This window comes from Phodopus roborovskii, unplaced genomic scaffold, assembly GCF_943737965.1.
Source record: "Phodopus roborovskii unplaced genomic scaffold, PHOROB, whole genome shotgun sequence".
Classification (NCBI taxonomy): Eukaryota; Metazoa; Chordata; class Mammalia; order Rodentia; family Cricetidae; genus Phodopus; species Phodopus roborovskii.
The window spans coordinates 6,064,085-6,088,458 of NW_026126459.1; the positions used below are offsets into that span (position 1 = coordinate 6,064,085).

General features: G+C 41.7%; 1 protein-coding gene and 1 non-coding gene across 3 annotated transcripts in view; both read left to right on the top strand.

Annotated features, from left to right (window-relative positions):
* Window positions 1-11,180: 11,180 nt before the first annotated feature.
* Ep300 (E1A binding protein p300) overlaps window positions 11,181-24,374 on the top strand; it is a 66,660-nt gene continuing 53,466 nt past the window's right edge. Inside the window, exon 1 of one of the 2 annotated variants that reach the window (XM_051189443.1) lies at window positions 11,181-11,773. In XM_051189443.1, coding sequence (XP_051045400.1) covers window positions 11,680-11,773 — 94 coding nt within the window. In that variant the 5' untranslated portion in view covers window positions 11,181-11,679. The remainder of the gene's footprint in view (window positions 11,774-24,374) is intronic. The other variant, XM_051189442.1, reaches the window with a different exon arrangement.
* LOC127226242 (U6 spliceosomal RNA) lies at window positions 17,163-17,270 on the top strand. Its single transcript, XR_007834857.1, has one exon. It is a non-coding gene; the product is annotated as a U6 spliceosomal RNA (small nuclear RNA).

Genomic DNA, 24,374 nt, shown 5'->3' on the forward strand with positions numbered 1-24,374 from the left:
TAAAAAAAAAAAAAAATTTTTTTTTTTTAAAGTTTTCTTCTGGTCAAGCAGTATTGGCACAAGCCTTTAATCCCAGCACTCAGGAGGTAGAGACAAGTAGAGCTCTGTGAGTTTGAGGACAGTCTGGTCTACAGAGTGAGTTTCAGGACAGCCAGGGTTACAAAGAGAAACCCGGTCTTAGAAAAACCTAGGGGGGAAAAAAAATGATTTGAAGGAGTCTTTCTCTGTCTGTCCTGCAGCCAGCTCTCAAATAATAGCATGGAGAATTATTGATTATGAAAGCTTGACTTTAGCTTAGGCTTGTCCCATAACTCTTATAATTCAAGGTAACCCATTTACATTAATCTACATTTGCTTCCTGGCTTTTTACAGTTCTTTCATTCTGTGTATTGGACTCCCTCCATGTTTCATTGATGTCTGATGCTCATATAGATTCATTTTCTAATTCCTTTTTCTCTGTTTGGAAATCCTGCCTATACCTCCTGCCTAGTTATTGTCTATTCAGCTCTTTATTAAACCAATCACGGTAATATATCTTCACACAGTATACGAATATCCCACATCAGGTACATGCTTTAAATCCTAGTACTGGGGAGGCAGAAGCAGCAGGTCTCTGACTTGGAGTCCAGTTTGGTCTACAGAGTGAGTTGCAGGACAGCTAGAGCTATACAGAGAAATCCTGTCTTGACCAAAAAAAAAGCTGGTATGGGCCTGAGGCTGTAACTCAGAGGTAAAATATAAGGCCCCAGCTTAGATGGGAAGCTCTAAACCAGGTCCTGTGGCCACACCTACAGTCCTACTCTAGAGAGATTCAGGAAGGACAGTAGGAAGTTCAAGGGCATCTTTGGTGTATATCAGGTTAGAGGTTAGATCCTAAACTTTTTTTTTTTTTTTTTTTTTGATTTTTGGAGACAAGGTTTTTCTGTGGTTTTGGAGGCTGCCCTGGAACTAGCTCTTGTAGACCAGGCTGGTCTTGAACCCACAGAGATCTGCCTGCCTCTGCCTCCTGAGTGCTGGGACTAAAGGTGTGTGCCACCACCATCTGGCTCCAGATCCTAAAATTAAGAAATTTGACATCAGGCTGGGCATGATGTCACAGGCCTTTAATCCCAGCACTCGGGAGAAAGAAGCAGGTAGATCTCTATGAATTTGAGAAGTGTCTATAGTCTATGAGTTCCATGGTAGCCAGAGCTACATAATAGAGATCCTGTCTCAAAAAGATCCCCCCCCAAAAGTAATTTGACACCAACTCATGGGCCATTGTCTGTTATTTAAATTGATAATGTCTAGGAAAAATTGATATTATCTAGGGAAACAAAAGATGCTCATATCCTGTAGCTAATCAATTCCACCCCTAATATATGTAACCCTTAAGTAATTTTGTGTTCAAAGTTATGTGGTCTCTAATATAACAAAAAGAAAAAGACATCTTGTTTACTTCTTTTGGACCTTGGACCAGGGTATTGTGCATGCTGAGTATATTCTTTACCATCCACCTGCTCACATCTCCCAATGGTGTAAGTTAAATTTTAGCTTGCTTTCTGTGTGTTCATGGGCATGTACATCTGAGTGTGTATTGCAATGGTGTGTATTGGTGCCAATGCCTGCTTGACTTGGTCCATGGTGAGGACAACTATATGTCCTCACCTTCTTTTTAGAGTTAGGGTCTTTTGTTTCCAGCTGTGGAGCCCAGGCTAGCTGGACTAAAAATTCTGGGGGTTCTCAGCATTTTTATTTGTTTGTTATTGTTTTAACAATAACACTATTTATATGTGTCTGTCTATCTTATCTGTTTGTCTGTGTATGTGCCATGTGTGTGTGAGTATGTGAGTGTGTGGGCATGCAGAAACTTGGGAAACTCAAATATTCTAGAAGAGCAGCAAGTATTCTTAATTACTGAACCATCTCTCCAGCTACCTATTTGTGTTTTTGAGACAGACTCTTATGTATCGAGGTGTAGGCACAAGTTTCTGTCCCACAACCTTTCTCAAATAATTATTCAGAGACTTAATATTAATTAAAAATGCTCGGCCAATAGCTCATATGTAAACATGAGTTTTCTGGCCCGGCAGGTCCCAAAGCCCTTGAGCACCAAATGAACACACAGACGCTATATTAATTATGAAACTGTTGCTGTTGGCTTGGGCTTCTTATTGGCTAGCTCTGTCTTAATTATTAACCCATTTCTATTAATCTATTTATTTCCATGTGGTCTTATCTTACTGTTGAATGCCAGACCTGCAACTCCTTTGCCTGCTATATGACAACTGCTCAGCATCTCCACAGAGAAGAGAGCAATTTCCTGTTTGTCCCTGCTTATATCCTTATTCTGCCCAGCTACATCACTTCCTGTCTGGCTAATCAGGCAATCAGGGCTTTATCCATTAACCAATAAGAGAAACATATACACAGAACATTCTCCATCACTAGGCTCACTGCTAATTAGTTAACCCATATGTGTTACTTACACTCTGCCAGTGGCAGAACCTTTATTAGGTTGGCAGTGTCATCTCCTGCTGTGTCTGTCTGGTGACTTCCGACTCTGTCCTCTTCCTCTCAGCATTCTCCTAGTCTGGCCCTACTGCCTGACCTTATTCTGTCCAGCTATTGGCCAGTCAGCTTCTTTATTAAACCAATCACTTGACATATATTCACATAATATAAAGGAATATTCCACAGTATCCAGGGAGGGGAGGGTGATACTACTACATAGTTAATATAGTGTTGGCATAGAAACTAGGTTTTGGTTCTTGATATGCAACCACTCTCCAAATCAAGGCCCACTTACAGCTCTAAGATAGGCTAGGGTCCTGTTTTGTATCCCAGGCTAACCAGAAACTTGCACCAAACCTCCAGCTTCATCCTTAGCAGGTCTTCATAGAAGGCTGAGCTGAGACAAAGCACAATATAACTGAGCTTCCATAATGGGTGCTCAAACATGCCTTCAATTTCAGCTCTGCGGAGGCAGAGGTCACCATGGTCTCCACAGTGATTTTCAGGCCAACCAAAGATCCTCAGACCCTATATCTTAAGAAAGAAAGAAAGGAAGGAAGGAAGGAAGGAAGGAAGGGAGGGAGGGAGGGAGGGAGGGAGGGAGGGAGGGAGGGAGGGAGGAAGGAAGGAAGGAAGAATGTGTGAGAGTGACTGGACTGAGAATCACCATGCTTTTGAAGAAGACTGGTGTTTCTTTCAAAGGAACCACATGCAGCTCATAACTGCTACAACTCCAGCTCCAGGAGATCTGATGCCTCCTCTGGGTTCCAAGTTTACCTGTACTCATGAGTGCATACACACACACACACACACACACACACACACACACACACACACATACACACACACACACACACATTTTGTAATGATTAGTCTGTGAGCTTCAAGGATGCTACCTTTACCTGCATGGATCCATGGAGTTATTTGATTATATAACATACAATTTAACTTACAACTACTTATTTTTAAAGTACATGTATGTATGTATGTTTGTATGTATATGTATGTCTCTATGTGGGTGTGTGCACATGGGTACTTGTGGAGTTCAGAGGATCCCCTTGGAATTAGAGTTACAGGTGGCTCTGTTATGGCTTTGGAGACTCAAACTTAGGCGCCCTGAAAGATCAGTAAGTACTCTTAACTCCTAACATAGCTCTTTAGCCACTAATTCAATTTGTTTTGTTTGTATTTTGAAACAGGATTTCATTGCAGCTTGGCTGTCCTATAACTAGCTCTGTAGACCACGCTGGCCTTAAACTCACAGAGAGCTACCTGCCTCTGCCTCCAGAGTGACAAAGTTAAAGTTGTGTGCCACAACTGACCTGTTTCTAATTTATTGTTTTTTTTTTTTTTTTTTTTTTTTTTTTTTGAGACATTTATCTGCATAACCCTGGCTGTCCTGGAACTCATGATCTAGACCAGACTCAAACTTACAGAGATCTGTCTCTATCTGCCTCCCAAGTACTTGAACTAATTTTAGATAGGGTTTCTCTGTGTAACAGCTTTGGCTGCCCTGGAACTCACTTTGTAAACCAAGCTGGCCTGGAACTCACAGAGATCTGCCTGCCTCTGCCTCCTGAGTGCTGGGATTAAAGGCATGAACTACCACCACTACCACCACCTGGCGTGGGGTAGCTCTTTTTGTTTGTTTGTGGGTTTTTTGTTTTATTTTATTTTGATAATTTTATCTTCAGGGTCATGTGCCACAGGGGCTCCTGAGGCTGCACACTAGATGCAATGGGTTGTATCTCCTGCAGAGGACATACCTGTTACTTTAGATTCTGAGAAAGATGCTCTCCCAAACACGCTCTGCCCACCCTCCCTCTGGAGGCTAGGATTAAGGCTGGGAGCCAATAATTTGTCACATAGCAACAATAGTAAAGATTTAGCTACTGTTGATTGGAACAGAGGCATGCCTGCCACAACAAGCAGTACAGAGCTATTTTGAGATTGTTTAGGTAGCATCCTATTCTGATAGGTCCAGATATTGCAGCTATAGTTAACATGCATGGCCTTAGCTAAGGGACTACAAGATACTGAAAAGATATCTTATTTGCATGTTTCTTTTACCATCCCTTAGAGCTCTTTTTTTTTTTTTTTTTTTTAATACAAAGAATCAATTTTGAGCCCTGGTTTTGCTTATTTTGAGTCAATCAGAAAATCAGAATGCATTTTCAATACAGCAAACATATTACATTTGTGGTGTGTGTGTGTGTGTGTGTGTGTGTGTGTGTGTGTACATATGCCTCTACTGACTTGTTTCTTTTTTCTTTTTTTTTTTTTTTTTTTTTGGGGTTTCTCTGTATAATGGCCTTAGCTGTCCTGGAACTTGCTCTGTAGACCAGGCTGGCCTTAAATTAAAGATGTGGGCTACCACTGCCTGGTTTCTACTGACTAGTTTTGTGTCAGTTTCACACAAGCTAGAGTTATTTGAGAAGAGGGAACGTCAATTGAGAAAATGCCCCCACAAGACGGCCTCAGAGCAAGCTTACAATACATTTTCTTGATTGATATTTGATGTGGGAGGGCCCAGCTTGCTGTGGGTAGTGCTGCTCCCTGGTAATATAAGAAAGCAGGTTGTGCAAGCCAAGAAGAGGAAGCCAAGAAGAGCAGCACCCCTCCATGGCCTCTGTCTCATCTCTTCTCCAGGTTCCTGCCCTAACATCACTGGATGATGGACTATAAGCTGTAAACTGAGATAAATAAACCCTTCCCTCCCCAAATTGTTTTTGCTCATGATGTTTATCACAGCAATAGAAACCCTAACTGAGACAGTTCCCATGTGTGTGATATGTGTATATAGGCTGAAGGTTGTTATTGGTTGTCTTCTACTTTCACTTGTCTTATATATTTTTGAGACATTGAGTCACTGTATATAGAGTTCACCTTTGGCTGGACTGGTTAGCCAACAGACTCAGAGGCATCTTCCTTTCTCTACCTCCCAGCACAAGAATTACTGGTATGTGACTCTACAGCTGGATTTTCTTGGTGGTACTAAGGGATCCAGACTCAGCTCAGTATGCTTATATAGCATCCACTACACCCATTGAGCCATTTCTTTTGGATCCACTGGTGATAACTCTCCTTTTCTTTTGTTTTTTTTTTTTTTTTTTTTTAGTTTTCCATTGTAGACCAGCTTTCCTTGAATGCACTATGTAGACCAGGTTGGCCTTGAACTCAGAGATGTGCCTGCCTCTAACTTCAAAGTGCTGAGATTAAAGGGGTGCACTATGATGCTTGCCTATTTTTCTGTTCTTTTTATATTTGTGTGCTTAGTTGTTTTTGACTGTATGTGTGTTTGTGTACCACCACATGTGTGCCTGATGTGCTGGAAATTAAACCCAGCTTCTCTGGAAGAGCAGCCAGAGTTTTTAAATGCTGAGCCATCTCTTTAGCCCTCCTATTTTACAGGAAGGCTCTTAGTTATGTGTCTGTGTTTATGTACAAAAGGTTCCTGTCCCTCTTTTTTCCCATCCTTTCTTCCTTTTTTTTTTTTTTTTTTTTTTTTTTTTTTTTTTTTGAGATAGGATTTCTGTGTAGACTTGGTTGTCCTGGAATTCTCTCTGTAGACCAGGCTAGCCTGGAACTCACTGATCCACTTACCTCTGCCTCCTGAGTGCTGGGATTAAAGGCATGTGCCACCACTACCCTGCCCTTTCTTCCTTTCTACATTTCATCCTTCCTTCCATCCCATATTCAACAGGTGCTTATGGGTACTGGATTCCATACTAGGCAGAGACAAATGATTCCCCCAAAGCATGCTGGCTACTTCTACTATCCAAATCATGTACTTCCATGTTCAATGACAGGTCCTGCCTATTGTATAAGATGGAGTACAAAAGATCCTGGATGTCATCCTTAGTTCATCTTATTTTTTTTTTTTTGAAGGTTCTCACTATATAGCGTAGGATCCCCTTCAGTTCATCATCCTCTTGCTTCAGCCTGTCAATTGCTTTGCCTCTGCCCTTGACAGAAAGGCCTTTATAGAAAAGGGAATATATGGAACTGAGAGGTAGCTCAGCAGTTAAGGGCACTGGCTGCTCTCCCAGCAGCTACATAATGAAATCTTGTCTGCAGGCATACATGCAGACAGAGCACTCATATACACAATTTTTTTTTTTTTTCCGAGACAGGTTTCTCTGTAGCTCTTAGAGGCTGTTCTAGAAATCACTCAATAGATCAGGCTGGCCTCCAACTCACAGAGATCTGCCTGCCTCTGTCTCCTAAGTGCTGGGATTAAAATCGTGTGCCACCACTGCCTGGCTCATAAATAAATCATTTAAAAAAGGGAATATAGCTGTGTTTGGTGGTTTGGATGAAAATGGACCCCATAGGTCATATATTTAAGCTTGGTTCCCCACTGATTGGGAAGGATTAGGAGGTGTAGCCTTGTTGATATTTCAAAAGCCTACATTTTTCCTCAGTTAGCTGGCTTTCTCTCTTCTTCCTGCTTGTTGATCAGGATGCAAGCTCTCAGGTCCTGTGCCATCATCATCCCTGTCCACCTGATGCCATGCTCCCTGCTGTGATGGTCACAAACTCACCCTCTGAAACTGTATGCCCCTAATAAACTTTTTTATAAATTGTCTCAGTTATGCTTTTCTGTCACAACAACTAGAAAGTAACTAAGACACTGGACTTAATGGCTCATTCCTATAATTCTAACACTCAGAAGCAAGAGAATTGCCACAAATTTGAAGCTAGCTAGCAACACACTGAGACTCTGTGTAAAAATTCCAACTGGCATAGTAGCTCATGTCTCTAATCTCACCACTCAGGAGGGAGAGGTAGGCAGATTTTTGAGGCTCCAAGCCAGCAATGGCTACATTATGACACTGTACTTCAAAATAAATACATAGATAAGTCATTTGTTGTCTGTAATGGTTAATCTTAGGTAGTCAACTTTACTGGATCAGGACTGAACTAAGAGACACATCCCTGGATACACCTGAAAGGGAGTTTCTTTTGTTTAGTTATTAGGTAAAGTGGGAAAAGTTGCCCTTGTAATGTGTAAGGTCTCTTGTGCTCTCTCTCTCTCTCTCTCTCTCTCTCTCTCTCTCTCTCTCTCTCTCTCTCTCTCTCTCTCTCTCTCTATGTCTGAAACAGGGTGTCTCTGTGAAACAGTCCTGGCTGTCCTGGAACTCATTCTATAGACCAGGCTGGTCTTGAGCTGAGAGATCTGCCTCTGCCTCCCTACTGTTGGGATTGAAGGTGTGCACAACTGGCCTTTTTTTTTTTTTTTTAACTAAAAAGTATAAATATATAGTTGGGCAGTAGAGGCCAGGGAAACCCTGCCTCAAAAAAACAAACAACAACAACACCAAAGACTGGATATGGAAATGAACTATGGCCCCCATGCCTGTGGATCATGTGGAGTATTTTGGCCTCCACAAATATACCTAATGGGCACAATTAGAATAACACATTCCCTCCTCTGTTATTACATGCACAATCTAGGATTCCCATTTATGGCAATCATTAGGACATCTGGAAAAGAGAATTATAAGGAGGTTTCAGTGTTACACATTTGTGCTATAATTCCATTTTTATTTTTCTAGTAACTTGTGTGATGTATGTATACATGCATGAGTATGTGGTAATGTGTGTGTGTATATATATATGTATATGTATGTATGTATATGCATGCAGAGGTCAGGGGCCAATATTGAATGTCTTCCTCTATTCCTCTCCACTTTATTTTTTGAGACAGGGTCTCTTATTGAACTTGGAGCTCCCCAGTTTGGCAGGACTAGGTGGCTAGCAAACTCCAGGGTTCTTGTATCTTTTTCCTCCTCAGGGTTAGGATCACAGGTTTGTGCTGCCATGTTTTGTTCTGTTTTGTTTGGGGTAGTGCTTGGAATCAGCTTGGGTCTCATGTTTGTGTGGCAACCACTTTTCCAACTGGGCTATCATCTCCCTAAGCCTCTAGTAACCCCTTTAAGTTATATACAATTCTTTCCTTTTCGTTGATTTATTATTCATAGTTTTTTAGTCTCTATCACTCAGACTGGTCTCAAACCTGAGATCTTCCCTGCCTCCATCCCTTCTGGGTTCCATAGGATAGATGGTGAAATGGTGATGGCATATCTATTGAGTGGTTGTAACATACCAGCACTGTGTATTACTATTCTTCCCTTACCCTGTGCTGGGGATAGACTCCGTGCTCTACACTCAACCATAGAATAAAGTAGGGTCGCCAGTTCTAGGTGTTTTGTTCTTTTTTTTCAGAGTCAGTTGTCTCACCCTACCACACGGCTGCTAGAGATGGAAGTATGGTTTCAGGCTTGGTGGCAATCACCTTATCAACAACTTCAATTCTAGTCCCTCTCTCTGTCTCTCGCTCTCTTTCTTTTTCTTCTAGAAAATATTTCTCTATGTAGCCCTGGTTGACTTGGAACTTGGTCTGTAGATCATACATGCTGGTCTGGAATGCAGAGATCTACCTGCCTCTGCCTCCTGAGTGTTTTGATTAAAAGCATACGTGCCCCCCCCCAGCTAATCCTAGTTTCTCGAACTATTTATTCTCTTAGAAGTCAAACAGCAAAAACTACTTGATAAATGGCAAACATGGATAAGATGTGAAATATGAGAAAATATGGCCTGATGAGATGGTTCAATAGGTGTAGGAACAAACTGTTAAGCCTGAGATTTGGGTTGGATCCTTATTATTCACACACCAGGAGGTAACAAACCCCTCCAGATTGTTCTCTGACTGCCACAAGTGGGCCATGGGCATATATGTTCACACACACATACCAACAGACACACACAAAATAAATGTAATTAAAAAAAAAACAAATCTGAGAAAATATATTTTCCTGGCAGTGCTACCTAGTGACTAAATTTAAGGCCCACTACCTGTCCAATTGGTAATGGCTTGAAGGTTTTCCTCAGTGTCATTTAGAACCTTGCTAGCTTCCTTTGCTTTCAGGGTGCCAACACACAGAAATCCTGTAATTTGAGGTACCTAAAAGCATGCTCCTTGCTTTCTGCTGTGACATTGGGCTGCCAGACACACTGGACTTCTTAGGAGCATTTCCTCACTTCTTTCTAGGGTTACATTATCTTTAGCACTTAACATTTTTTTTTTTTTTTTGGTCTTCTCCCATATTTACATTGTATTTAAGGCACTACTTAACATAATTTTTCCATTAAGCTTATCTGCTAGAGAAGGTTGGAAATACCTCCAAAGGATCTTCGAAGTTTCAGGCAGATTCAGAAAAATAGTTGTCAAGGCTTCTTTTTGAAGAGTGGTACCTGGTAAGGATGTGTAGACTCATGAAGGATAAAAATGCATGCGGGTTCTAGTCTTGGTTAGCCTCCCACTGCTGTGGTTCCCCCCGTTTTTGTAATTACCAGTGTTTTTTTCATAGTCCAAATTTTTCCATTTAAATTACACAGTTCAGAGAAAATGGAAAGGACTCGCAGTGTTTTCTTTGGGAACTGAGCCAATCCTAAGGGGATGAAATGTGTCTCTATCCTGAAACACAGCAGGTGTTTGGCGTATTTAATGGGGTTCTAAGGTTCAGCCTACGAGGGCAAAACTAGAGCGCTCTGACAGAGTACTTGCTTCTTTGCGGAGCAGCACCCGAGCTCCGACTGCCTTCAGAGCAGAGACCCAGCCCAGCCACCTTCTCCCGTAAATGTCCACCGACTGAAAATACGTCTTGCGCCCACTACCGACACCCCCCTCATTCAAGACCTCCCCTTTAAAGGGAGCCACCGAGTGACGCCGGGGGGAGTTTGCGGAAGCGCCTGCCGCGTTAGGTCCTTGGGCGGATCCCGTGATTGGAGTCGGCACCGCCCCCCGCCGCCGCTTCTCCCATTGTGTGAGCTGCTAGCCCGCGGCCCCGCCCTCTCCCCGCCCCCGGAGGCCCGGTCCCGCCCCTCTTTGCTCCCCCCTCCCACCTTGGCTCATTTCCGGCCGCCGCCGCTACCGCTATCCTGTAAGGAGGATTCGGCAGAGGCAAGAAACAACAGCCGCCATCTTGTTTGTGTGCTAGGCTGGGGGGGAGAGAGAGCGAGAGGGACCGGGCGAGAGTGGGGCAAGCAGGACGCCCGGCTGAGTGCGAACTGCGGGAGCAGGGAGTGCGAAGGGTACCGGGCCGGAGAGCAGCGGCTGCGGTCGAGACACTGGCAGGGGGCCCGGGGCGCACAGGCTGAGGCGACCCCCAGCCCCCTCCTGCCCGCACACACCCCCACCGCGGCCCGGGCCGGCATCGACGCCTAAGGGGGACCATTACATAACCCCGCGCCCCGCGGAGCCTTTGCCCGCCGTCCAGGGCGGCCCCGAGCCGAGCCCGGGGGGGGGGGGAGCGGGAGCTCCCGGCACCTGGCTGCCGGGGGGTGAGGGCCGGAGAGGCGGCCGTACTTATTTCTCTTCCGCGGACTTGCGGGCGGAGGCGGAGAGCGCGGCGCGCGGGGAGGCCGCGTCGGTGAGCTCAGCGTCAGCGCGGGCTTGCGGCGGGCGGCCCTACTCGGCCCGGCCCCCCTGGCCCTCCGGGCCGGCGAGCTCCACGCTCGGCGTCGTCGCCGCGCCTCCGCCGTACGCGGCGCGATGTGAGGCGGCAGCGGCGCCAGTCTGGCTCTCGGCTCGGGTGAGCTCAGTGCGGCCATTAGGGGCCGGTGCGGCAGCGGCGGCGCGGAGCGCAGCGGCAGGAGGAGGGCTCTCAGGGTGGGGGCGCAGACCCGGGAGGGGGCACCGGGAGGAGGTGAGTGTCTCTGGTCGCCTCCTCCTCTCCCCCTTTTTCGCCCCCGCCTCCTTGTGGCGATGAGAAGGAGGAGGACAGCGCCGAGGAGGAAGAGGCTGATGGCGGCGGCGGAGCTCCGAGAGACCTCGGCTGGGCAAGGGCCCGCCGTATCGGGCTGGGGACTGCGTTTGTAGAGCTGTGAGTTCCCGAGAATTCGCTGCAGCGGACGTGCTCGTCGGACCAGTGTTGTTGTGCCCTCCTCCGGGCCCGGCTTAGGCCCGGCCCCTCGCACTTGCCCCTACCATTTCTGTCGAGTCCGCATCCCTCTCCGGCCACCGCAACCAGGCGAAGAGAAAAAGGAACTTCCCCCACCCCTCTTGGGTGGCGGCGGAGCTTCCGAGCCCACCCTTAGGAGCGGGGCGGGGACCCCCGGCCGAAGAAGAGATTTCCTCAGGATTCTCGTTTTTCCTCGGCTGTATCTCCGAAAGAATTAAAAATGGCCGAGAATGTGGTGGAACCGGGGCCGCCTTCAGCCAAGCGGCCTAAACTCTCATCTCCTGCCCTCTCGGCGTCTGCCAGCGATGGCACAGGTTAGTGTCGGGACTCCAGGCCTTCCACATTTCCCTTCGTCTTTTATGCTCTTTGCACCTTTATTTCTCGGTATATCATTGTATCTCTTCCTAGTTTCCCGGCCCGTGTTTAATTTTAAAGGTGTTTGAATGGGCTGATTGAAGACGTCCAGTAGCCCAACCATTTTCTTTGCCTTCTGATACATTCATTGCAACACTGTCATGTCACATCGTTGAGTGTTCTGGAATTAAAAGCTCGGAAGTGGGTGCTGCATGGATCTTTATTGTTGGCCCAATGCAATTTAATTTGGGAAATGCCGGTACAATTGTATGTACATTCATGCACATTTACGTTTTTTAAAAAAAAATTTTTTTTTGATGGTGAGGGATTTCAAAGCTTTCTCACCTATTGCATTTTATTCTTTTCCTCTTATTTCCCACTTGTAAAAAGCAGCAGATTTTCTGTTGGAATGGAGGTAGAAGAAAAATCTTAGGGGTGTGTGTGGCCCAGGATTTTAAGTGTAACATGAAGTTTAACAAAATACCATTCTTTGGTTTTCCTCTCCTGATTCTTAGTGTGGAACGAAGTTCATTTATGTCTATTTGATGTGAAACCAAATGTCTCAAACTCAGACTTCAGGTGAAGATACCTGGGGCATTTTCTTTACACTTTGTTGTCACTCTCTTATTTAGGAGGAAACAGAAAAAGATAAAGCTTTTCTGGAATTAGGCTCTTTGGAATGTAGATTAGAAGTTGAAAGAGGCCCAGTCATGAACTTTCAACCAAAGTGATTGTACAAGCTTAAAAATATGTAGTAGATTTTTCGTGTATGTTTTAGTTTTTGGACTTTTGCTGTTTCAATTTACAAGATCAAGGAATTCTTTTCTTCACTGCTTCCTTTGTTAGGAGAAATGCAGGGAGACTTTCCGTCATTCCGTTCTTTTTTCTGCTTACTGTTAGTTTAGTATTAATATTCTGATGATCATTGACCTGGTGCTCTTTTGCTGTCTGAGTTGTTTGAGAGGCCAGGATAATGAAAAAGAATAATAGCTGGTCACCTGACAGTCCACAAGATGTTTCTCTTACTACAAACATCTCTTTAACTCAGAGAACAGGATCAACGTCATCCCTACTTCTGCCAGTGAGAGTGTATAATGAAGTTAAATGTACTCTCTAAGTTTGTAGAGAACTTGTTGACCATGTTTCTATCAAAGCAAAAAAATAAGAGAACAAGTGCTTTACTTTTTGAGTTTTGTTAACCTACAGCAATTGAGAAGGATGAATCTTGCAGGGTCCTCAGAGGCACTAACTTTAGTTATGTATGAGCATTCAGCTGTGAAGTTTCTGTAGTCTTAGAGAATTTTTAAGAAGTATGCCCTCAGAATTCATCCGAATAGACATTATTTCTCTGTAGGTATAGAGAATGTCTATAGACATTCTATGCATTTTTGTCTTCCATTCCCCCCCCTCCCCGCAAAAAAAAAATATATGTTCACAAGTTAATATATTTAATCTAGCCAGTAACATGAAATACTGTATGGAAAACTTTTTAAATTAATTATTTTGAAAAGTCCTAGTTTGAGTGGCTTAGTCAACTAGTCAAATATTTCTGTTTAGGTGGACTACTGCATTCTGTATGGCTGGTATACTTAACTAACTTGCGTAGCTTTGACTGACTTTCGTGGTTAAAAAGCAAAACTTACTTTACATATCTTTGAATTCTGGAGCCTTTGCTTTTTTTCTTCATTTCTTTCATTTATTTATTTTTATTTCTCTGTGTAGGCCTGGTGGAACTCAGATCCACCTTCAGTCTCCCAAGTTCTGAGAGTAAAGGCATGTGTGTGTGGCTCCCTGCCCTGTGTGCCACCACTGTGCTCTGTGCCAATTACTAGATTCTTAAATATGAAAAAAAAATTCAACAGTGAAATTAACTCATTTTTGGTACTAAAGTTTATGTTAATAGTAACTTTTCTCTAAAAATTGTAATGAGAGTTAATTTTTTGCCCTTCTTGAATTTATATTCCAGTAGTTTTTGTTTTGAGACAGGATCTTTTTAATGTGTCTCTGACTGTCCTAGAACTCTTCAATGTTGGCCAAACTAGCCTCAAACTCAAAGAGAACTTCCTGCCTCTGTTTTCAGAGTGCTGGGATTAAAGGCCTGTGCCACAATGCTAGGCTTCTTCTTTTTAATTAAAAAAATTATGTGCTTTGGTGTTTTGCCATGGGTGTTAGTTCCCCTGGAACTGCAGTTGCAGACAGTTGTGAATTGCCATGTGGATGCTGGGAATTGAACCTGGGTTCTCTGGAATAGCTGCCAGTGCTCTTTACTGCCAAGCTATCTCTCCAGCTCCTTTTTTTTTTTTTTTTTTTTTATTGGATACAGGATATCACTACATAACCCTTAATTAGATGTGGGATATCACTACATAACCCTGGCTGGCCTGGAAATTAGAAATCCCTCTGCCTCCCCATTGGTGAGACTAAAGGTCTGCTCCACCAAACCCTGATGATCTACAATTTAATTGTAGGAATCTGTTTCTGCTTTTGTTTTGGCAGGACTAGAGAAATGAGTGCCAAGAAAATGCTGCCCCTTCTAAACTTACCATGGGTGGTATCATCACAATTTTGATAGTTCTTTGCATCTAGGAACAGATGCAATAGTAAAACTTGTAGTGTCTGTATTTTGATTTCTCCCCCCTCCAAAACAAGTTTTCTTTGTGTAGCTTTGGAACTTGTCCTGGACCAGGTTGGCCTCTTACCTGACAGAGATCCCCCTGCCTCTGCCTTTGAGTGCTGGGCCTGCACCACTGTCACTCTGGCTGCCTTTTGATTTTCTGAGATGTCAGTTCCGCATTTTATAAATATAAAAGAAAGTTGTTTATTGTGCCTGATTTTTGTTTTATCTAAAGCTGGTCAAAATTCCCGACCCTACAAACTTTTAAAAAGTAAATTAGCCAACCTGGTCTACAGAGCAAGTTCCACGACAGCCAGGGCTACCCAAGGAAATTCTGTCTCCAGGATAACAAACAAAGTTAGTCTTTTAAAATTGTAAGTATACTGATCAAGAGTGTTTGATTGTGTTTTCTTTGTAAGAAAGCAAGTAGATCTGATGAGTTGGTAACTGAAGTAAAATATTTAAACCCAAGTTCTGAAAAATTTTTGTTAGTTTTTTTTCAAGACTGGGTTTCTCTATATAACAACTCAGTTCTGGAGTTTGTAGACTAGGTTAGCTTCAAACTCACCCTTCCCCCATTTTAGCATTTCTAAGGTTAGGTGCTAATGCATTGTGAAATTATTAGGTTGATTCTAATGACTTAGTAGGTTCATGCTTTGTTTTGAAAAACTTTGTTTACTTTTTGGGGTTTTTTTTGTTTGTTTGTTTGTTTTGTATTTTTATGTTTGTATTCCAGTATTTACATTTGGTCCTTAAAAAGTATATTCATGCCAGGTGAGGTGGCCCATGCCTTTAATCCCAGCATTGGGAGGCAGAGGCAGTGGGATCTCAACTTGAGGCCACACTGGTCTACAAAGTGAGTTCCACAATATTTAGGGCTGTTACACACACACAGACTGTTACACAAACCCTATTTTGGAATCAACCTCCCCTCCCCCCCCAAAAAAAAAAGGAAAATTGAGTTTGATATGGTTGTAGAAAACTTTGAAATATAACTTTTATTAATTTTTTTGAGGTTTTTTGAGATAGGGTCTCACTGTGTAACTCTGGCATCCTATGTAGACCAGGCTGGCTTCAAAGAGATCTTTTCTGTCTCTTTGTGCCTTGTTTGAAACATAACTTTGTTCTATCCTTTCTCCTCTAAAATATCATGAAACTTACTTGTAAACTTTTTTTGTTGTAAAATTGGCCACAGAAGTTAATGAGTTTTTGAATACTTATTGAACTGATTTCTACTGATCTTAAGAGATGACAAGGGTGACACCCCTACCCCCTATTTTTGAGATAGGGCTTCTCTGTGTAACTCTGGCTGTTCTAGAACTTGCTCTGCAGATCAGGATGGCTTTGGACTGGATAGATCCACCAGACTAGGGTGACTTCCCCCTCCTCCCCCCATTTTCCTTCATTGTTCATTGAACATTTTGTCACTGTTTGGAAATCACTTAAGGGGACAGTGGTGGCTCAAGCCTTCAATCCCAGAACTCCAGAGGCAGAGACAGGTGGATCTCTGACTTCAAGACCAGCATGGTCTACAGAGTGAGTTCCAGAACAGGCTCCAAAGCCACAGAGAAACCCTGTCTTGAACCCCCTCCTCAAAAAAATTTCCTTCAGTAGCCTTATTGTGTAGGTAACTGATTGACTTGGGTTTATGCCCCAAACCAAACCAGTCCCTCTCCCCAATTTCAAGGGCACTAAGGAGGTAGGATATAAAGTATACTTGAATCTTGACCACTAGGTTAATATATACCCTAAAGAACTTACCAGTTTTCTTGCCTCTGTCTCCCCAGTGCTGGCATTACAGAAACAAGTCACACATTTTTTAAAATCTGTTTTATTTTTCTCAGGGTATCGTATAAGTGACTTACCATCCTACTTAGAATCCTTCTATAGGTAATTTTTTTTTCCTAGTTCAGACCTTGGCATTATGTTCTAATTTTGTCTTTTAGTTAGAAAATGTGTATATTAGAGTTGTCTGAATCAGGTTAAAATGTCTCCTTGGTTTAATGAGGTATTACTGAATGCTGTGCAGTATAACAATACTTGGTTGGCTCTGTACCATAAATTTCTCAAGGCCTTGTAAATGCATTGATAGGACCTAGAGGAGATTGGTTGACAGTGAGCGAAATGACATTTTGTTAAATTGTAAGTCCTATGTGTTATAGTACGGGCTCCTTTTCCCAGCAGAAACGTGTGTTTTAGTGCGTAAGTAGAGACTATTGGCATGCCCAGTGAATTGATGCTGGGAGTGTTGAAGAGGGTTTCTGCCTTTGGCATTTTATTTTCTGTCACCAGTCTATTCATTGAAGAAAATAATTTGAAACATTTGAAAATCAATGCATAGTGATATTTGTAGACATATTAAATATTTAAAGAGAGGGAAGTCCTAATACAAGTGGGATTATAAAATAATTCTGGTAAATTTACAAAAACAATTCAGAAGTCATTCTGCCAGTTTATAACACCCAACAATTAATTAATGGGAAATAGGACATAATTATTTTGTGGTTTTTCAGATTCTTTTTTTTTTTTCCTTTTGAGATGGGGTCTTGTTGTGTTACCTAGGTGGTCTGGAAATTATAGGGTTCAACTGACTGCAGTCCAGTCTCCTTTGTAGCTAGGAATACAGGCATGATACACTATACCTACCTTGAAGTTATTTTGACTGTGAGAAACAGTGAAATTAATGAGTAAGGGAAACTACTTATACTAAAGATTAAGATAAAACATTAAATTTTGTGCTCACTTTGCCTGCACATATATTAAAATTGGAATAATGCAGAAAAGATCAGCATGGCCCCTCTGAAAAGGATGATAGGAAAATTTGTGAGATGTACCATATTTTAAAAAAATAAATAAATTTTGAGTTGGATGTGTTCATTGTGCATATCTGTAATTTGTGCATATCTATAATTCCATTGCTGAGGAGGCTATGGCAAGGAAGATTGAGAGTTTGAGACCAGCCTGGGATATAATGTAGTAAAGGCTCCATTTCAAAACAAAATTGAAAAAACAAAACTAAGAAACAAAAATAACAATGTTGGTTTTTGCAAATGACTTTTCATATGATTAGACGTTTCCTTCTGAAATTTTGATAGATTTTTCTTTTGCTTGTTTCTTGAAGAGTTTAAAATGGTGCTGTCAAGATGGCTGAGTGGGTAAAAGTACTTGATTGTGCAATCCTGTAGACCTGAGTTCAGTCAGAAGAACCCATGTTAAAGAAAAAGGAGAACCAACTCTACAAAGTTGTTCTCTGGCCACCACCACATGCGTGCTGTGATGAACGAGCACACACAGTAGGGATTAAGCCTCTTAGCAATTTGGATTTTATTTTACTTCTAGTTTTATATTTATTTTGTGTGTGAATATTTATTTAGCTTGCATTTTGTATGTGCCTTGTGCCCTCAGAAACCAAATGAGGTTATGAATCCCCTGAGACTAGAGCTGCCATGTGGGTGCTGGGAACTGAACCCAGTTTTCTATAAGAGCAGTGAGTATTCTTAACCATTGAGCCATTTTTCCAGCCCCACAAATAATTTGTTTTTAGGTGTAGATTCTTTTTAAAATAGATGCCTCAAAGAATTCTGAGGCTAGCATGGTCTACAAAGCTAGTTCTAGGCCACCCAAGGCTCCTTATAGTGAAATCCTGTCTCAAAAAAACAAAAATCCCAATGAACAAAAAAGGTGAATGGATGTCTTACTATGGTGTTGCCTGCCTTTAAAGGTAGGGAAAGGTGGACTCTGTGAGTTTGAGGCCAGCCTGGTGTACAGAACTATATATACTGAAACCCTGTTTTGGGGAAGGTGTTAGATGAGGTATTAGAGTCAGGCTTCTAGAATTGAAAATCCCATACCTTTGTTTATTAACTGTGCCTTGAGCTAATAACCTGACTTATGATTCATCTTTCTTACCAATAGCACTCATTATTACAGGGTTGTGAAGAGTGAGCATTCCCTGTTTAGGGAAGCTGTATGTGGTGGTATTTACCTGTAATCCCAGAACTCTAGGAGGATGAGACTAATTATTTCCAGATAGAGTTTGGCTTAGGCTACAAAGTGATACAGTTTCTGGCTATCCCAGGCTACATGAAATGACCCTGGAACAAAATGGTGCACATTATGTTAACTAGCTACTGCCAATTCCACTATAGGGAATTAGTGGTAGGGAAAACCACTAATTACTAGTCATACAGATAAAGTGGATGAAGACAGAGATTTCTTTTAGAGAGATAGTGATCCAGTAAGTTTTGTAGCAGAGTTTTACATCATCCACCCAAAGATTCAGTCTTTTAGCAAAGAATATGGAAACAAAGAGGCAAAATAAGAACAAAAGTACTCTTAATCATCATATACCTATAATCCTAGAACTTGGCAGCTGAAAGCAAGAAACTGCAAGTTTTAGGCCAGCCTGAATGAACTAGAGTGAGGTCTTGTTCTAAAAAAAAAACCAAAACCAAAAAAAACCCCACCAAAAGCAATGTACGAAGTGCTTTGTACAGTGTTTTGTATCTATGTAATTAAAATGAATAGATATTTATTAACAGTATAAGAAACTGGGAAGGCTATTGTTCCTGTTGGCAGTATTCAACATAAGAATGAGTTTTTGCAAAAGTTATGTGATTGAGTACTAATTTTTTCCAGTTTTTATTTGCTTGTCTAGAATTTTTATTTTTTAATTTTTATTTATGTGTGAGTCTGCATCTATGTAAGCACACTGTGTGTGTTTGTCTGGTACCATAGAGGCCAGAAGAGGGAGTTGGATCCTTTGGAACTGAAGTTACAGACAATTGTGAGGCACCATGTGGGTGCTGAGAATTGAACTCTTGCAGTAGCAAGTGTTTTTCACTGCTGAACTATCTCTTCAGGCACTGTTTTTGTTGTCCTGAGACAAAGTCTCATTCTGTTACTACAAGGTGGCCTGGAACTCAATGTAATAAATAGCCCAGTAGTAGCTCAGGCTCCCTTGAAGTCTTTTCTGATGTTCATACCCTGCCTGATGTTCTGAGGGTAGAATCACTATGCCTGGCCAAAAAGATAACTTTTTTTTTTTTCAATAAAGAAAGCGGTAGAAAAATATAGCTGTTTTCAGTTTTTTTGTTTTAAATCACATCAATACAAACATACATGCATGAACAACAGTCTTATATTATAACTCAGGCTGGCTTCATTCAAACTATGACAATCCTACCTGAGTTTCCTGTGTGCTGTGATCACAGGTCTGCATTAGCAACACCTACTTTAAGGATTAAGAACTACTTTTTATGGCCAGGCAGTGGTGGCTCATGTTTTTAATGCCAGCACTCAGGAGGCAGAGACAGTGGAACTTTTTGAGTTAGAGGCCAACCTGGTCTACACAGCAAGTTCCAGGACAGAGAAACCCTGTCTCGAAAAACTAAAACAAATCAAGCAGAAAAACTACATTTATATGTAGAATCAGAAACCTTGGTCACAGTGTGAAATTACTATTGTATATGTATTTGTATGTTCCTGTATGTGTGTGGATTTTGGGTATCTTCTGTCGTCAGTCCTCTCCTTAGTTTTCAATGCAGGGTCTCACTGACAGTGAGCTAGACAGTGTGAGCAAAAGGCTCAGGATTCTCCCCTCTCTACTTCCCCTAGGATTGTGATTAGTGTTGCTGCTTGGCTTTTACAAGGGCACTGGGGGCCGGACTCAGGTCTTTATGCTTGAGTAGCAAGCACTTTACTGACTGAGCCATCTCCCTACTCCTATTGAATGAGCTGGTTATTTTCTTCTTCTCCCTTAGCCTTGAATGCTAGGCTTACAGGGATGTTTTGACACTAATCCAGATTTTAGTTTTGGTTTTTCGAAGCACTGATAGCTACTCCCTTGATTTAGTTTTATGGCCTACTACTAGTTTGTGAACCACAATTTAAAGAATATTAGAGAACAGTTAACAAGATTGCAGTTGTCTTTTGGGCTAATATTTATTAAATGCTTGTATGCTATGCATTTATCCTTGGTTTATGGAACACTATGCTAGTTTAGAAATGGTTTTCTTTTTGCCTTCCTGGAATTACAGATCTAAAAAGTGGTCTGACCGGCTTTATTTGGACAGGGACAGATGGGTGAATGTGGAGCCTTTAACCTAGTTTATAAACACTGCTGGATATCTTTGAGAAATTTGTGTTCTGTCTTGGAATCTGATAATAGATAGGGCTAATAAGAGTGTTCTTTGGCTGGAACAGGGGAGGTAAGGAGTACATGAAGGAACATGATCATTGTGAGAACCTGAAACTTGTACCTGATTGGGGGGATAGAAGGGAGAGATGAGCAAGGGGTTAATCTAAATTTGGGACTAACAATGCTTATAGAAGTTTAAATTGACATTTTAGCCATTTAAGGTATTAAAATGAAGAAAGACTTGGGAAGAGGCAGTAAGAGAAATGAGTTTTAAAGGATTTTCGTTCTAGTAAGGGTAGTCTTTATCACAGAAGATGGGAAAAAAAGTGGTGAGGTTTGGAAGTTAGGTGGTGGAGACATAACTTGTTTCCAATGAAGTAGCCAGGTGGAGAAATTTAAAATTCAAGTTTCAAGTTGGGGAAGATGGGTGGGTCATTTACTAAAAGATTATAGGAAGAGGTGTGTGTGTGTGTGTGTGTGTGTGTGTGAGAGAGAGAGAGAGAGAGAGAGAGAGAGAGAGAGAGAGAGAGAGAGAGAGAGAGAGAGTGAGTGAATATGGTGGGGGTAGTTAAAGCTTGGATAGTTTGAAGTTTCTTCTGAATTGAGTAACACACTAATGTTCATTTGGCTTCTGGCCTTTATAGTTAGCAGAGGCTAAGTATTTATTAAGAATTGGGTATTTGGGATATAAAGGTGAAACAAGGTAATTTCTACTCTTGAGTGTAGTATCTCATGAGGTGGTGTACACACATACAAAGTTTCCTTACAAGCAGTGTTCTGGTAATCTTTAAAGGTAAGCTGATAGGAATATTTCAGGCATGGGTCTTGGATGTTGCTGGAAAAATTCATATAGCTTAATGTATTTGAACAAAAGTTGCTAGGACTGAATACTTAGCTTTACTTAGACTTGAGGAAGGGTATTTCACAGAAAGTAAATACAAATGTGGCTAGAACATAGGCTGTGTGCTTGGGGGTGTTTTCATGGAAACAGATGGGAGAGGGTATTGGGATGATGAGAAGACAAATATGCTAAGGAATTTGCTATTTATTTGGTTGTGACAGCAAAAACTGTAGGAGTAGAAAAGCTGTTCGTTAAAGACTATTCTGATGGCAATGTACACAGAATCAGTTGCAGGAAGAGAACCTGGTAGCAAAATAGCTGTCCTGGAACCCTTTGTAGACAGGCTGGCCTAGAACTCAGATCCACCTGCCTCTTGAGTGCTGGAATTAAAGGTGTATGCCTGGCTGGCATTTGGTGTGTGGGTTAGAGGAGAACTTTGTGGGGTTGTTTCCCTTACCTTTATATGGAATCTAGGATTTGAATTCAATTGGTCAGGCCTTTACCTACTAAGCTGTCTATCTTTCTGGACCCTCTACGAGATTTTAAAAAAATTAAATAACATATTTTTTTCAGTCTATACTCTGTAGGTATCCCATTTGAGCAAACTGAAGTTTATTGAAAACTGAAAGTGTGCAGCGATAAATTAACACAGTTTAGGTTTAATATGAATATGCCATTCAGCTGGTTAAAAAACAAAACTATTTTGTTAATGTGTATGTGAACGCATCTGTGGGTGCCTGCCTGCGTGTGTTCGTGCATGCATTTGCAGAACAAGCAGAATGTGTAAAATTCCCTGGAGCTGGGGGTTACAGGTAGTTGTGAACAACCAACTTTAGTGCTGGGAACTGAACTCGGGACCTTTCCAAGAGCAAAAAGTACTCTTCACCACTGAGCTGTGTGTCTAGCCCACTCAACTGATACTTATTTTTCATGTGTATGAGTATTCGTCTGTATGTAGTGTATGTACCACCTACCCATGTGCCCGGTACTCAGGAAGGCAATAAGAGGGTGAGCTGTCATGTGGGTTCTTTGAATTGAACCTGGGTCCTTAGTAAGAGCAGCAAGTGCTTTTTTATCTTCTGATAAAAGAGCTCAGTCCCCTGTACTCTATTTTTTCATCATTTGTTTATTGGAGGCAAGGTTTCACTATGTTAACTCTGGCTGGTCTGGAACTCCCTTTGTAGACTAGGCCAGTCTCAAATTGGTAGAGATCTTCCTATTTCTGCCTTCCAAGTGCTGGCTCTCACTTTCTTTAATTTTTTTTTTTTCAATTTCACTTATTTTTCTTTTGTATGTATGGGTGTTTTACCCCATGTATATTTGTGTACTATGACTACCACCTCTTGGTTTATGTTTTGTTTTTTTGGGACAGGGTCTCTGTCCTGGTTATCCTAGGACTCACTATGTAGACCAGACTGACCTTGAACTCATAGAAATCCACCTGCCTCTGCCTCCTGAGAGCTGGGATTAAATACCTATGCTAAACACATAACACATGAATAGGAGAGCTGAACTGGAATTCTTTAAGAGTAGTTATGTACTCTCACCTGCTGGGCCATCTCTGTAACACTCCACTTCAAGCCTAGTTTTGTTTGGTACCAGGGAGGAAACCCATAGTATCCAGTGTGTTAAAACAAGCACTCTACCAACTAGGCTGTATTTCCACACTCCCACCCCACCTTCTGGCTTTTTTGTTTTGAGGCAGGGTTTCTCTGTGTAGCCATGGATGTACTGGAACTTGCTCTGTAGATCAGGCTGGTCTTTAACTCACAAAGATCCACCTGCCTCTGCCTCCCAAGTGTTGGGATTAAAGGCCTGGCTCCCTATTATTTTTTTAAAAAACCCTCCCCATGTTTATTTGTGTGTACTATGACACTGGTCTCTTGACCATGTAGGTATGGGGGAATCAAACTCATTTTCCGGCTTGGCAGGAGGTACCATTACTAGCTGAGCCATCTTGGTAGACAGCCCTTGCTATTTTTATTGCTATGTTTATTTTTAATTTTTAAATCTATAATTTGTGACATGTGTAAAGTCTTAAGTAGTTGAAGGTTATTCCTTCACTTTATGTGCAGTATGCTGATAATAGACTTTCCCTGGATACTCCAAAGGAAAATAAAAATAAATATGAAATAGTTTTAATATGGTATTGTCACATTCCTTTACTCCCAGTACTGGGGATGTAGAGACAGGAAGATTTCTTTGAGTTGGAGACCAGCTCAGTCTACAGAGAGGGTTCCAGGACAGGCAGGGCGGTTACACAGTGAAACTCTTGTCTCAGAAAAAAAAAAATAATAATAATAAAACTCAATAATGTTAAAACAAGGAAGTAGTGAAGGAAAAGTATTAGTATATTAAACAATTCTTTTCATGGTAGTTTTAGATCACTTTTACTCAAAATTTATGTTCCAAACTATGTGTGGTTTTTAAAATTAATATTCTTTAATAATTTTAATAATTTGTATACTTGTGTTTGGGTTTGTGCATTTGAATGTACAGCTCTTGGAGGCCAGAAGAAAATGTCAAGTCTTCTAGAGCCAGAGTTACAGATGGTTCTGAGCCACCTGAATTGGATGTTGGGAACCAAACTTGTGTCCTCTACAGCTCTACAGCAGTAGTATAGTATATACTGGACAGTCTTGCCTGCTTCTGCTTGGTTTTTTACATTGTTGTGGTAGAAAAGGCCTGATAGATTCTTTAAAAGAAGAAGGGAAGAAAAAAAATCTCATTTCTAGGGCTAGGAATATGTAGCTCAGTTAGTAGTAATAGCCTGCTTGCCTAGCACATGAAGCCCTGAGTTCATTCTTTAGCAATAAATAAAATCAGATGTGATGATACACAACTGTAATCCAACACTTTTGAGATGGAGGCAGGAGAATTGGAAGGTCAAGATCATCCTCAGCTACTTAGAGAATTCTAGACTAGCCTGGGAGACATGCAACTCTGCCTAAATGAATGAAACAAGAC